Below are 16,137 nucleotides of genomic sequence, written 5' to 3' on the forward strand. Positions count from 1 at the left end.
CAAGTCTGGTCATGATGCACAAGGAGGAACAAACCATGCTTCCACCCTCTGAGCTGCATTGACTCTATAGTGCTAACAGGAATAAAATCAGTGAAAACTTTGTTTTATTCAAGTCAGGCAGTACGACGCTGAATACACTAGGAGCAAATCTGTTGAGGAAGAAGGCGTCACTTTAATGTATTTATTTTTCAGAGCATTCCTAGAGGTTTTAAAATATGAAAAAAACCCCATAAAACAGTTTATCCAGTAGTGCTGCTTGATGGTGCGAATCCCTAGGGCAGTAGTTCCCAAACTTGTTCCACCGCTTGTGCGGGGAAAGCCTTTGTTTGTTTACTTGCCGCATCTGCAGGTTCAGCCGATCGCGGCTCCCACTGGCTGTGGTTCACTGCTCCAGGCCAATGGGAGCTGCTGGAAGCAGTGGCCAGTACGTCCCTCGGCCCGCGCTGCTTCCAGCAGCTCCCATTGGCCTGGAGCAGCGAACTGCAGCCACTTGGAGCCACGATCGGCCGAGCCTGCGGACACGGCAGGTAAACAAACCGGCCCGGCCCGCCAGGGGCTTTCCCTGCACAAGCGGCGGAACAAGTTTGGGAACCACCCCCCTAGGATATGTATTGTCCCTGGATAGTAGGAGTAGCTGTAATGGTTTAGTACGATTAAGCTGCCACTGAAATAAATTGCAAAACTCTTACTGTGTTCATATTTTCAACGTAGCACTCTGTAAATCTGGTTTCACTTTGGGCATCCTGCTGCTGCCTATTCAGAATGTCTAGGCAAACTGTGAAGGTGATTTTTAGATCTTCTCCTGTTTTGTCTTACACACATACAAAACACCTAGGAAATGCCATACAAAACCTCCACTGTCTTATGAGAAAATTAAGATTGAAAAAAGTTAAGCACTCTAAAATCAGAAAATACCAAAGTTAAGACTGTGTAAACTTAATTCTGCCTCTCTGTGTCAAGGCATTATTTATATGACCACATACAGGCACCGCAGGACTTCTCCCACACATAACAGGGCAGAGTTAAGGTTCAACATACAGATTTAACTTTGGTATTTCCTAGTTTAGAGGTTATTGTTTGGGGTTTTTTTAATACAGAATTATATGATATTTATGACACTCAGACTCAGTGTTATCTTGGAATGGGAGGTCCCAAAGGAGATAAGACACCATTCAGGACATGTGTGACAGCCAAAGCAGAACACAGAATAGATGCCAATAAGTCTTACCAGACCAACCTCTTCATTCAAATCTTTCCTTAAAATATACTTTTTAGATAATCCACTAAAGACAGATGTGTATAATTAAAAAACCTGTATGTCTTTAAGATTGGCTCTTTATCCAATGCCCTATGGGCCAGATCCAAAGCCAACAGAAAAAACTCTCATTGACTACAATGTGCTTTGGATCTGGCCCTGAACTGCATGGTCTAATTTAGACCCTAGTCTTGCAGTTGATTCTGGATGGCTTTCAGTGCAATTGACTTCAATGGAAGTACTTGCAGGCGCCCGGGTGCTCTCGCATGGAGTCAGTTGAGGGATTGGGGCTTTAGGATCAATCAAATCTTGGGAACAAATCTTACTCTGGTCTACACAGTGACCAAGTTACGATGGTGCACTAAAATTCACCATCAGAAAATTTAAGAATACAAGACACCACTTGGTCGTGCAGGCAAAAGACATTTTTATACAAAAAATTCTTTATTGGCTGTACTACAAATAGCTGTACAGAGTGTAAACTTTAATGTATCACCTGATATTTGAATAATTCTGGAGGAACAGTTATTAAGCACCTTCATTTCAGCACATTATTGGTATTTACAGTTTTAAGACACATTAAAGTATATGAATACAATGAATTAAAAGTTATTAAAAGTTACACAAAAACGTTAACATTCTATATGGCATTTGATATTTTTGAGATAAATACATAATTAAAAAGGAAATTGTCAGATAGTTCAAGCTCAAAATTGGCTCTGTTATAGCAATGTTATAATCTGGAGGAGAACGGTCTCAGTTTTTTTAACTATAGCCTGGGGGTTTTTATTGTAATTTATCCCTGTGACCAAGAGATTATAAAGACAGCTATTTAGATACATGACTCTCACAATCACATTTGGTTCTTCTACTGCAGATAAGCTAACCAGCCTGCAGCAGCAGGAGCAAAAGTTAAATCCTGTTCCCAGAAATGGTCTGCTGCAGCAGGGTTTATTAAAGGGTTTTATCATTACAATGTGTAATCTCTTATGAAACCTGTGCTGGATTTTCCTAACTGCTCTGCACGCATTGCTGTCAGTGGAGACACGCTCCATCTTCACACCCATTTCCAGCACAGATGTTTTGCCCTTGCTGTAAACTGACACATGAACAGGGCTTTTTTTTTTTTTAAAGCCCTGTGAGATTGTCAAAAGTGTTGCCTAACAAATACTCAACTGTCTTGGTTGTTCATGGTCTGTAAGAAAAGAAAATATCCAGGTTTGCCACAAAGAAAAAAAATTGGTAGGGCAAAATGGAAGTGTCATTTTCAAGCTTATAAAATAGTATCACAAAAATAGGAAATTGAAGATTTTAAAAAATACTTGACAGTCTCCCTTTAAAAACACAACACCAATCAATCGCCATTCTTTGATGAGTTATGGGAATTGGCATTTGTATCCCAAGTCTCAACTTTGGAGATATCCAAAAGCTATTCAATAAGTGTCCACTAGCAAGACAAAAAATAAACCTCTTGGGAAAATCCAGGGAAAATTTCACAATACCCACTAAAGTATTGCTGGTAGTAAGATGATTGCACACAGTATGAAGAGGCAACATGAACCAGTACAGGAGCTATCCTGTGCTAAAGCATATTGGTTAACTTCCCGTAACATTATCAATAGCCAAAAAGCAAAGGTTTAAGAGAGCAGCTTTAACGTATAAAGGCTTTGGCAGCTGAGGGGGATGTATTAAAGCACTGTGGAGTTCATGTTGCCAAGGGATGTTCTCACGCACCCACTGACCATCCTTTGGACGACAGGCTTACTGCCTAACAGGAAGCTGAACTTGTGACCCTGCTGCACCGCTGCTGGGCTACAGCATTCCAGTCTGTAGCTGAATCGTTGTGTGCTCCAATGCACAGCACAGTCAGTGGTGCTCAAAATTCCCATCTCTCAGGCACATCAGGATTTGAGACACCCCATAAAACACAGGGTATGATAATTTTACTGGGAGGTTCAGAGCCCAGCACAGGAGCAAATGAGCCCCCAAGCTCCTCTTTAAAGGCAAGAAGGTGATGCTGCAGGGCGTGGGACCCTCCCTGGGCAGCACAGACTTACCTGAATGCCACCATGCTGTGCTATGGTGTATGTGTTGTGGCTTGCCCCCTGTAAGCAGCATGGAGCTTATCTTTACTGTCTTCATTTTACGCTGATAGCTGTGAACTATTTACAGTACTTTTCCCAAGGGAGACTCTGTTCTAACACATTTCCTGGTTTAGCGCTCAGTTTCTCTCTATACAATCCACTCCAACTGTGTTGTCAGGGCAGCGGCAAGAGCGGCCTTCTGGAGTAGCCAGGCATAAATGAGTACAGCCTCCGTTATTCACTGTGCAATAGTTATGCCCTATAAGTGAAAAGGAGTTTACATATTAAAAAAGCCTTCTAGGGTAAACCAGTTCATATAGTAGAAAAACCAGGAACATTACAGAAAATATAAACCACGCCAGAGTTAGGGCTGCAAGTGCTTTACGTTTGATTTCTGATTGATCAGCTCCTGAGTATCATCCCCTCAGTACTCATCAGATACCAAGTACCAATCTGGATATCATGTAATGGAGCAAGTGGCAGGTGTCTGGAGTTGGGGATGATGTCAGAATGGACGGGGAAAGGTGTTGGATCATATTAAAGAAGTTCTGTATTAAAATCACAAATGAGTTTGATTCCCCAGAGTTTAAATTCCAGGGCATTACTAATTAAGAGGTCTCTTGGTTTTTGGTATTGTTTCTCTCCCTCTATGTGTGAAACTTGCAAGCTGCTAACTGTGTTAGTACATTCTAAGACAGAGTCTGTTCTCAAAGCAATTCACAAGAGAGAGAGACTCAAAGCAATACTCTAACAACAGAAACAGCACCCAGAGACTCCCCACCCTTTTGTTGTATTAACAATTGTGATTAAAATAGAGATAGAGGATGTATGTGGATGGATGCTTGGTGTGGATAATAACTGAATGATCAGGGAGGTGCCAGCCTAAGAATCCAGTGTCCATCGGCTGAAGAAGGTGTCAAGTGGAAATAACCAGAGGACCCCACCCGGAGGGCAGACTGGAATCCACCCAACAGCCTCAAGAATGGGAGAACCAAAGAACAAGATAACATCTTGGAGCCGTCAGGAATGTGCTATCTGCTGATTGATTCAGCAACAGCATGATGAAGCAATTCCCATAGACTGGCATAGGAAGAAATTCCTATAAAAATAGACTCTAAAAAGTGAGAACTTTGGGGTCTGATTCTGCAAACCAACTTCCAGGAGCATCAGATGAGCATCTGACAAGGCCCTGCTCCCTCCTCATGTCCAGGCCACCTGGCCAGTGACTTGGCATGAGCAACTCTAAGGCTGGTAACTATGATAACAACCTTGCAGAACCTGTGTGTGTGTGTGTGTGTGTGTGTATGTTTGTATGAATGAATGAATGTGAGAATAAATTTGAGATTGAATGGAATGTTATAACTATAACTAACTGCTTACTATGATCCTTTCTGTATTCACAATAAATGTGGTATTTTGCCTTTTTCCCTTTAATAAGATCCTGCTGGTTTTTATTTTATTGGTACAACATTTTGGTGGAGAATTGCGAAAGGGGGAATATTGGTAAAAAACCTCAGTTATTGTAAATATTGGTGTGCACACCGCCAGCTCTAGTGAGCTAGGCATTTCTATTAGGTTAACCAGACCTGCTGGCCTCCGAGAAGGTAGCAGGGGACCTGCTGGCCTCCGAGAAGGTAGTAGGGAAAACAGATTAAACCAGACCTGCTGGCCTCCGAGAAGGTAGCAGGGGACCTGCTGGCCTCCGAGAAGGTAGCAGGAAAAACAGATTAAACCAGACCTGCTGGCCTCCGAGAAGGTAGCAGGGGACCTGCTGGCCTCCGAGAAGGTAGTAGGGAAAACAGATTAAACCAGACCTGCTGGCCTCCGAGAAGGTAGCAGGGGACCTGCTGGCCTCCGAGAAGGTAGCAGGAAAAACAGATTAAACCAGACCTGCTGGCCTCCGAGAAGGTAGCAGGGGACCTGCTGGCCTCCGAGAAGGTAGTAGGGAAAACAGATTAAACCAGACCTGCTGGCCTCCGAGAAGGTAGCAGGGGACCTGCTGGCCTCCGAGAAGGTAGCAGGAAAAACAGATTAAACCAGACCTGCTGGCCTCCGAGAAGGTAGCAGGGGACCTGCTGGCCTCCGAGAAGGTAGTAGGGAAAACAGATTAAACTAGACCTGCTGGCCTCCGAGAAGGTAGCAGGGGACCTGCTGGCCTCCGGGAAGGTAGCAGGGGAAAAACGCATAGATTAAGCTATGATTTCAGAATCTAGGCTGTGTCACTTGCTAAGTAATACCAGCAGTGACAAAGAGATTGAAATATCCATGTTAAGATGTTTAAAAGAAAACAGGGTAAGCCAGTACTAGAGGGAGGAATGGAGTCAGAAGGAACTCCAACCTCACCTTTTGTTAAAGAAATTACACCTTTTAAACAAATCCTTCAAAAATTTGGGCACAGTCCTTGGACTAAACAAGGCCTAGCTGATGTCTGCACTATTTCGGACCGAGAGGATAGATTGGCTCAGTATATCCTCATATACAAACCTTCTAGTGCTGCCAAAAGAGATGCAGCAGCAATTTGGTTGTTGTGGGAGGCATGTAAGGATTCTTCCCTCCGCTTGTCTTCATGTAAAGAGGAAAAGGCACAAATGGAAAAGGGAGCAGACAATTGGAAGGTGCTGGCTACAAATATCCAAAGCCAGCTGAAAATAGTGAAAGAGGCACTCCAGGAATACAAAAAGAGTGAAAAAGTTAACTCTGCAGAGGCTGGAGGGAGGCAGGTAAAGGGGGAGAAGGTCCTATGTACGGCACCCCCAGGCATAATTACAAAGAGAAAAGAGAGTTAAAAAAAAAAAAAAAAGTTAACTCTGCAGAGGCTGGAGGGAATTAAGCAGTTAAACTTTGTATTTCACCCAAACAACTTTTAACCGAAAATGTTAAAAAGGAAAAGTGTTAGAGCATTCTTGGTTTCTTTGCAGCCATTCTGAAAGAAAAATGGGCCCTTTTCCAAAGGAATGTCTGTAAATTAGCCAGGCAAAAATAAACTATCTGATTAAAATCATTTGACTGGACAATTTAGTCAAATTTGCTAAAAGAACATAAGAGGGTTCTATTGGAACTTAACTGCCTCAAATGTATAAAGGGAATGTAAGATGTAAAAAACAGAGCAGTGTGGAAGAGATGTTAAGGAAAAGAAAATGTGTATGTATCTGTCTGTGTGTGTGTAAATATGTAAAGTTCTAAGGACCAGTTAGTTTTGTTTTTGTTAATGCCACTAAAAATCCATTTGACTCTTTAATTCAAAGTTGCAAAACTGACAGACCTTTTTGCTAGACACAGGTAATTAGTGTTGTTTGGCTTTGGGATTTGGCATTTAACCCTTAAAAGGTAACTCAATGCTTTACAAAATTTAAAATGTTTTTAAGTTGTGGCTGCAGCAGGGCAGTCAAAATCAGGAGAATATAAAAAAAAATAAATTTGGGATTCTTTTTGTTTGTTTGTTTTTTGTTTGTTTGTTTTTGTAACAAAACAGCAGATGAGAGTTGTAGTAAAAAAAAAAAAATTAAAAAAAGACAGTGCCTCTCTGAAGCAACAGCAGGGGTGAGGTGCACAAAACAAAAAGAAGCAATGTTAGAAACACTGAGTCTTAAAATGGCTCTGAGTAATCAGACTGTCACTTTGATAAAGGTACATGAAAACTCTGTAAGCAAAAAAAGAAATAGTGACACCTTATGTAAAAATGGATCTGGATAATGTTATAGAAATTAAACTATGGAAGGAATGTGCATTTGCCCCAGAACATGTGCAGGGTATATTGTAGAAGGGGCAAAAGAAATGCAAACATACCATGCTACTTAATTAAAATGCTATTAGGGCTCCAAAGGGAGCCACAATAGGTTGGGTTTTCTTTTTCAGATTGCTGTGTGTTTTGGAAGCAGAAGTTAAAAGTAATCAAAACTCTGGTGAAAGTTGATTGTGTCCCTTTTAAGATAGAGTCTCTGAGCTGCTGATGGCTTTAAATCCAAAAGCAGGAAGTTTCTGTGAAAATGCAAATTACCTAAATGATAAAGGAAGGAAAGAACTAGCAGCACAAAGGAGCTGCAGATAAAGGACATACCTGGTCAGCAAACAAATTGTCTAAATAAAAGGCATGGGATAACAAGATAATTTTAATAAATTTAATGATAATAAGTATCCCTGTAACAACGTATAGTGTGTATGATTTTTGGAAAAATCCTTTAAGGTCGTATGGTAATGATGCTTCTCAGTTATTACCTGTAAATAAAACTTAAAGCTTAACACAGCAGGAAAAACATTATAAACTTGGTCTGCTGTATAAGAAGGAAAACTCAGGGATTTAATGACTAAACAGTGGGATAATTTCCCCATAACCCTTAAAAGATAAAAGCCATTGAAACCTGGCCTGCCTATAGGACAAAAACAGGAAAATATGGGGGCAATTTCTCTGTTTTGCCTGCAATCAGCAAGGGTATTTGTAAAAGAAATATTTTAAGCAATAATCTGCCACCCCAAAAGGGGTAGAAACATGTTCTTTTTGTCTTTCAGAAAATCAGGAAAAGCTGCCAGCTGAAAAGCAACCCAATACCATGAATCTACTGTCACAATAGAAATTGTGTTCTGTGTTCTATGTTTTGTCTTGTGTTGTTGCTAGCACTGTTGTGTGTTTAAAAAAAAAATACTGAAGACCTGCAGGAACTTAAAAATAAATTAAGCTTTCTGTCCCAGCTACAGGACAGCCTGATACAAAAACAAGTACATGCCAATGTAGACTTAGTCCAAATTGGTCTGGGTAACCTAAACGGCCAATGGAATCTTTAGTAATGGCTTAATACTACCACATGGCTTATCCATAAGAAAAAAAAAATATTAGAAATAGGAAACTACACAGCCATAGCTATGGGATGCACTGAAATGCAGATACTTGCACTAGCTACTTTGGAACACAAAATGTTCTGGGTCATATTGGGAAATATTAAGGGTTTGATGCATTTGTTAAAAAAGAAAGAGATCATTGTTTGACACTTATCAATATGAATGGATGCAATATGTTTCCACTATTGTAAACCAGACTTGTTAATGGGAGAAATTGTTGTCAAAATTGCACACCAACAGTCCCTGGAGGCAAAGGTATTGAAGGTTAACCCACTCCCCATATTACACATGGGATCCTTTTGGCTACCCTGGACCTTGAGCCAGTGGGCTGGGGAGGGAGGGAAGCTATTGGACACTAGAGGTTGTACCGAATGGACTCCTCAAAAGTGCGTGTGCCTCACCTTGCCCGTTGCCCCAGAACCTTATAGTAAAGATACATCACTAGGATCATGTATGTGGCATGAATTGGAATCACAAACTCACAGTACTTTCTCTTGAATAGGTTACATAGAAAGTGACACTGACAATTATAAATCTTAGTGTCAAAAGGGGGATTATGTTGGATCATATTAAAGAAGTTCTGTATTAAAATCACAAATGAGTTTGATTCCCCAGAGTTTAAATTCCAGGGCATTACTAATTAAGAGGTCTCTTGGTTTTTGGTATTGTTTCTCTCCCTCTATGTGTGAAACTTGCAAGCTGCTAACTGTGTTAGTACATTCTAAGACAGAGTCTGTTCTCAAAGCAATTCACAAGAGAGAGAGACTCAAAGCAATACTCTAACAACAGAAACAGCACCCAGAGACTCCCCACCCTTTTGTTGTATTAACAATTGTGATTAAAATAGAGATAGAGGATGTATGTGGATGGATGCTTGGTGTGGATAATAACTGAATGATCAGGGAGGTGCCAGCCTAAGAATCCAGTGTCCATCGGCTGAAGAAGGTGTCAAGTGGAAATAACCAGAGGACCCCACCCGGAGGGCAGACTGGAATCCACCCAACAGCCTCAAGAATGGGAGAACCAAAGAACAAGATAACATCTTGGAGCCGTCAGGAATGTGCTATCTGCTGATTGATTCAGCAACAGCATGATGAAGCAATTCCCATAGACTGGCATAGGAAGAAATTCCTATAAAAATAGACTCTAAAAAGTGAGAACTTTGGGGTCTGATTCTGCAAACCAACTTCCAGGAGCATCAGATGAGCATCTGACAAGGCCCTGCTCCCTCCTCATGTCCAGGCCACCTGGCCAGTGACTTGGCATGAGCAACTCTAAGGCTGGTAACTATGATAACAACCTTGCAGAACCTGTGTGTGTGTGTGTGTATGTTTGTATGAATGAATGAATGTGAGAATAAATTTGAGATTGAATGGAATGTTATAACTATAACTAACTGCTTACTATGATCCTTTCTGTATTCACAATAAATGTGGTATTTTGCCTTTTTCCCTTTAATAAGATCCTGCTGGTTTTTATTTTATTGGTACAACAAAGGCCCACAGGGAGCAGCAGTGATTGCATAGGAAAGGAAAAAAGGGTTTCTGAGTTTGGTTACAGGCAACATGAAGGACTATACTTAAAAAGCGTATCCAGAACTTTAACGTTCATAGTTAAATAAAATGCAGAGACAGTCAGTGAGTGAATGAGTGAACAGAAAGAAAGAAAAGGAGAGGACTCCGTCCAGAATCCTAAGAGATGTCATCCAAACAAAGGAGAAAGGGGAGGATGAGGAGCCATTAAAGGAGATGGTGAAGGAGTGTTCAAGCAAAGCAGAATAAGCAAGAAAGAAAGCAGTGTGCACTGGAAGCCAAGGGGAGGAAGTGGAAGAGACAGTATCAGAAGTAGTATATAGACCAAAGATGACGAGGTCACAGAGAAGAAGGTCATTAGTGCCAATGTTTCACTTTAGTGGTGAGGGAGCAGCCAGATTTGAGGAGTCTAAGACAGAGAGAGTTAACTGTATATCTCCATGATTTGAGGGGCAGGGAGTCAGGATAGTATTTAGAGAGGCAAGTTAGATCATGAGATTTTCTTTTTAAAATGGACACAAAAACATGTTTGGAGAGAGAGACAGACCCCCCCCCCCCAATGAAACAGAACAGAGAAAGCTGGCCATGAAAAAACGTAAACTCACATTTGCTTAGATGGTTAGCTCTGTGGGGCAAGGACTCTCTCTTTGTTATGTACGTACATTGCCTAACACAGTAGGGCCCCAAGGTGCTACCGTAATACATATAATAAAAAACATTTAACACATTTCTCAATGAAGATATCTATATACTCATCCTTTTTTAATCATGCACTGTGGTAAGTAAGCACCTACATTAAACTACTCAAAATCAATAGCAAAATATCCTTTGAACACAAACTCTGTCACAATCTTGGTCTCAGCTGAAAAGAAAAATCTTACAAATCTAGCATCATTGTAATCCTAAAACATGAACTTTCTGTCGACAGCCAGACTGAATTTGGCCAGAAATAATAAGACTAAACAGTGGCATTAATTCCCAGAGAAACAAAAATTATTATTTCAAGGATATTAATTTCCTCCTCTAAGCCTCTATTGCTCAAGCTAAGTATGAAAAACAAGGGAAATAAAGAATGTTGTTTCTCTGAAAAGAATTACCATTGACCATTACCAATTCCCAAGAGGCTTTTGGGACACGTGAATATTTATGGATATAACTCAAAAGCTTAACATTTACATAGGGCGAGAATGACTTTGCCTATTCTACCACCTACTGCTTCTTTAACTCTTCCTTTTTTAAAAACACAGGATTATTGATCCCAGCAGGAAGACTGAGACACTTCTATAGTTATGAATTTAAAATAAAATGAGGCCTAACTAGTGCCCTTGGGGACAGATAAAACATTCTGTTTAGCTGACTGACAATTGTGTGCGTTATTAAAATGGTGCTTGAACTGGTTGCATAACGTGGACCCCATCTTAAGAGAGAGTGTCTTGTACACGCACTTGCCCCTCCCATTCATGACTGAACAGGCCACCAATTCCCCTCCTATTCATGATTCCGTAACGTTCCTATGGAGGTTATAGCAATTGCTTACATGGACAAAGCTGTATTTTTAGAATCCATTCATGTTAAGAGATGGAAACCATGTGACCAGTCTGCTTTCCACCAACCAACAGCAAGTACTCTGTGGGCCATAGCTTGGGAACTGCTGGATACCTACATTCACTTTCTATAGCTCCCCGAGAAACATAGGGATTTTGTGATTACCTTGTGGGCACTGAGCAAAAGCTGTAGTTATTCCATAAAGACGGGCACGTTTGTGGGGCTGGAAGTTATCGTTCTCTTTTGAAATTGTGCGATCCACAGCTATAACAGCGTCCCTACAGTACACAAAAAGAAAAGTGTAAAGGTGAGCGAGGGCTTTCCCCTAAGATGACCTCAGAAGAAAAATATTGGAAGAGGAAGCACCAGATACTTTTTTACATTTTAACACCCTGCCAACTAGTAATGCTGAATCACACACAGGCAGACCAGAGAGTAGCCAGTATCCCCAAGCATGAAGAACCCCAGGGTCGGATTTGTTTGATACAGAATCCCACTTCTGTTAGGCAACCCAAATATGTCACAGCCCTGATTCTGGGGAGCAGAGGGATCTTCTAGTAGCAGGGCAAAAGTCTTTTTTGGGAGGAAGGAAAAGGTAAACATAGGCCACTCAGTCTGACCGCATCCCTCTAGGGAACAAGTTTATTGGTAATTTAAATACTCTTCTCCCCTACAATATTATTCCTGGCACGGCCACGATGGAACGATCCATTGTTATGGACAATGTTCCACTTCAAGAGAAATCTGACATTCAGAATTAGAAGGGTAGGAGTTCAGCCACTAAGGTGCAGTTGTTGCCTGCTGTCAACAAAAGGCGATGGGCTGGCAGAATGGTGACATTTTCCACTTCCCGTTTTTAAATGGCATTCTGAAGTAATATTTCACAGATATTGGGTTCAACCTTGGAAACTTTTAGTCATGTGAATAGCCCTTACTCCCTGTTACTCCCAGTAGCCCTGTTGAAATCAGTGGAACTATTTGTTCAAGAGTCTTGCAGATACAGTCTTGGTCACATGTTTATATGGATTAAAAACAAACTACTGGTATTTTAAAAACATTTAGTCTGGAATCTCATGTGCAAATTTTAGTAAAGTCAGCCTAGATCATAATGTGGCTTAAATCACCTGCCTACAGCAAACAAAAATAACTGTTGTCAACAGCTAAAATGTTTTCTTCTTCTTATTGACTGAACAGTTACATACTAATAAGGATAAGAAGAGCTTCAAATAATCAATTTCTGTCCTAAACCTCAAAATAAGTGCTGCCATAAGACATATTAAACCACCCCCTCATATTAAACCTATCCCTCTCACGTTCAGCATTAAAAGCATCTTTAGAGAACAAATTATTAAATTGAGAAAACAGTTAACTAGAAACATTAATACATCCAACTCTAAATTTCCACTACGCCCTGCCTCAGCTGATTGCCTGGAGAGAAAAAAAATAAAATCTCTAAGGAAGAATACACTCGCTGCCAAGAGAACAGACGCAGTGAACCTCAGTTTCTACCAGGCAGAAGACCAGACTCAAATACAACTACATAATTTCTTAAACAGATAACCTACCTCCTCCAGTCTGTGTAATATAAATTCTTCCCATAGCTTGTAATACTAAAAGGATACTGGACTCCTTCAAGGATCTTTCGTCGACCAAGTTGATTGGGATTCATACATTCCACCCTCTTGGTGCCTGTACACAATAAAACAATTTAGTCTTTGTATATGACAAACAGTTCTTTTTTGGGGGGAGGGGAGAAAGGGAAGCACAAGGACATAATCAAAAGAGCATGTATAGAGTATAATTTCCTCAAAGTCCTCCTCCCCCCTACCAAATACTTGTCCAGATCATGTCTCCTTATATGCCAAGCACCAAACCTTTTATAAAATGTCTCATTTATTCCTATGTGCCCACTTTGGTAGATCAGTGTTATGCCTGTGGGACTCCATTAGAACGACAGATGAAAGCCCATTCAGGTCCTTGTCTGGATATTCAGTTGGACTGAAAGATTACAGCAGCAGCTGCTGAAGATTGCCAGGGAAAATCTGTGCATATACGACAAATTTTGCTCACAAAGAGTGCGGGGGCCTGGCTGTCCTGAAGATTAAAGGATGATTTATCCACAGAAGATTTACAGCCTGGGGAGCAGCAGTGAAAGTTTCTCCACAGTGCCTCGCCAGTATACTGTGACTCTGAGCTGGGGACAGAGCAATTCTTTGACTCAGAAGACAGCTGAACCTCAATGCCCATTTAATTCTGTGCCTCTCTGCTGGGGCGACTGGAAGAGTGCTATGGTGCCAATATTGCAAAAGGGCAAGCTGGATGATCTGGCTGACTATAGTCTGGTTAGCCTGACATCAATCCTGGGCAAAGATAATGGAAAAGCTGATAATTATTAAAGAATTAAGAAATAAGAATGGGATGAATGTCAGTCAAAACAGTTTAATGGAAAATAGTTCTTGTCAAAGAAATCCAATTTAATTCTTTCATGAAATTACAAGTTTGGTTGATAAAGATAACTGCAAAGATGTAATATACTTAAGACTTTTGTAAGGCACATGACATTCTCATTAAATATACAATATCAATAGAACACACATTAAATAGATTAAGACAGCTAGCTGACAAATCAAAAAAATAGTTGTCAATGGGGAATTGTCATCAAATGGGGGTGTTTCTCGAAGAGTTCCACAGGGTTTGATTCTAGATCTGATGCTATTCAACTTCATCAGAAATCTGGAAGTAAATATAAACTCACAGCTGATAAAATTTGTGGATGACTCAAAGATTTGCCATATGGTAAGGATAGGGCAGTCAAATAGAGCAATATGGTACGATGTGCCCATTCAAACAAAAAGTGTGTTAATTCAGCCAAATGCAAAAGTATATGTCTAGGAACACAGAATTCAGACCATACCTATGGAAAGGGGGCTGTATTCTGGGAAGCAGTGACCCTGAAAAGGACTTAGGGGTCATAGGGGACAAGCAACTGATTGTGAGCTCCTGGTGCAATGCTGTGACAAAACAGCCTAATGCAATCCTTGGATGTATAAACAGGGGAACACTGAGGAGGAGCAGAGAGGCAATTTTGCCTCGGTACACGGCATTGGTGAGATCGACACTGGAATATTGCATACAATTCTGGTGTCCACATTTTTAAAAAGATGTTGAAAAATTGGAGCGGGTGCAGAGAAGAGCCACACACACCAAAAAAAAAAAAAAAAAAAGATTCAAGGGCTGGAGAAAATGTCTTCTACTGAGAGATTTAAAGAGATCAATCTGTTCAGCTTATCAAAAAGATGGAGAGGTAACTTTATTTCAGTGTATAAGTACCTTCACAGGGGAGAAAATACTGGATACTAAAGGAGTCTCTAGTGGAGAAAGACATAACAAGTATCAGTGGCTGGAAGCTAAAATCAGACAAATTCAAATGAGAAATCAGGCACACGTTTTTAATCGTGTAGATGATTAATCACTGGAACAAGCTACCAAGAGAAGTTGTAGATTGTCTATAACTTGTTCCTTCAACTAAAGGCTGGATACCTTTCTGGAAGACATGTTTAAGGTCAAACACAAGTAACTGGGCTCATTCAAGGGGTAACTGGATGAAGTTCTATGGCCCTAGACTCGATGAATCAAGGGCTAAATACGGATTAAAGATATACTTGCTTGTAGCAAACACAAAATAAGTCTACAGCAGACCTAGTGCTTTCTCCTTTCAGAACTAAAATCCTTCAGCTTGTAAACCTACTTTTGGTGAATCAGCAAGAGTTAATAAATAAAACAGTGGATACTCTGGGGTATGACTCTCAAGCCTGAGAAAAAATGAAGTCTAAACAACTCAAAGCATTTGCTCATGAGTCATGCTGGGCATCATTGCACTGGTTACCATGTTTAGCCTGTTATGCATTGTGAATATGAACATTTCAGCACCTCTCTTTACCTGCATCAACCCAACACAGCATTGAGGAGTAGGTGTCAAATGTCAGACCATTTGGTAATCCCAGATCATCTTTAACAAGAATCCTTCTGTTTGTGCCATCCATGTATGAAGTTTCAATTTTAGGAGCATCTCTATTCCAGTCAGTCCAGTAAAGATTTCTGAATAGGAAGAAAAGGAAAAAAGTTAAAATAACTGATCAATCCAAAGTGATTTTTCTTTTTTTTTACATAAAGGAAAACTTTTAAGGAAACAAAAGAGGAAACAGGGAACATTTAGATAGAATGGCAGAAAGCAGCATATTTGACCTTGATAGAAGATACTGAAGTATAGTGAAGTAGCATCACTTTAAAACAAAATTCATTTTCTAGCATTGGGTAGAAGCTCATTTACCAGGTGCCAAACAGAAAAATCCATTTCAACGATACAAAGTCAGTCCAGGTAAAAACAAACCACCTGCCCTGAGGCTGATTAGTGGGAGAATTCAGCACATATGTATGTATTTACTTTAATTCAACATTTTCTTCAGTATAACTTGGAAGAATATTTACCAACAGATCCGAACCAGAGGCAACTTCTCATCAACTAGAGTCAGTTGTCTGAAAAACCTCACGAGACTCAGAGCATTAACTGCCGCTAGTTCAACCTTTCGCCCACCGTTTTATTAATACTTTGGCTACATTCCCTGAAGCTGCCAACTAATACGCCAACCCTGCTGAAGTCAATGAGGTTCCACTCAGGTACTTGGGTCCACCCATGCAAATCTGTTTGCATGATCGGGAGACCCTTTACTTATACAACTTACTGGATATACCACATTTTCCATGAAGAGGAAAATTAGTGGCACTACTCCTTTATTTAGTCTTAAATATCTGCATTTTGAGCTGTCACATACATGCTCCTTTCACCAAAAATCTTGTTCAGTTAACATCTGGAAGGAGGATGACCCTT

General features: G+C 40.5%; 1 protein-coding gene across 1 annotated transcript in view; it reads right to left on the minus strand.

Annotated features, from left to right (window-relative positions):
* Positions 1-1,702: 1,702 nt before the first annotated feature.
* Positions 1,703-16,137, minus strand: part of NID1 (nidogen 1) — an 88,010-nt gene continuing 73,575 nt past the window's right edge. Inside the window, exons 17-20 of the mRNA XM_073338168.2 lie at positions 15,190-15,347; positions 12,815-12,938; positions 11,415-11,527; positions 1,703-3,598 (exon numbers count right to left, since the gene is read on the minus strand). Coding sequence (XP_073194269.2) covers positions 3,477-3,598; positions 11,415-11,527; positions 12,815-12,938; positions 15,190-15,347 — 517 coding nt within the window. The 3' untranslated portion in view covers positions 1,703-3,476. The remainder of the gene's footprint in view (positions 3,599-11,414; positions 11,528-12,814; positions 12,939-15,189; positions 15,348-16,137) is intronic.

This window comes from Lepidochelys kempii, chromosome 3 (assembly GCF_965140285.1).
Source record: "Lepidochelys kempii isolate rLepKem1 chromosome 3, rLepKem1.hap1, whole genome shotgun sequence".
Lineage (NCBI taxonomy): Eukaryota > Metazoa > Chordata > Testudines > Cheloniidae > Lepidochelys > Lepidochelys kempii.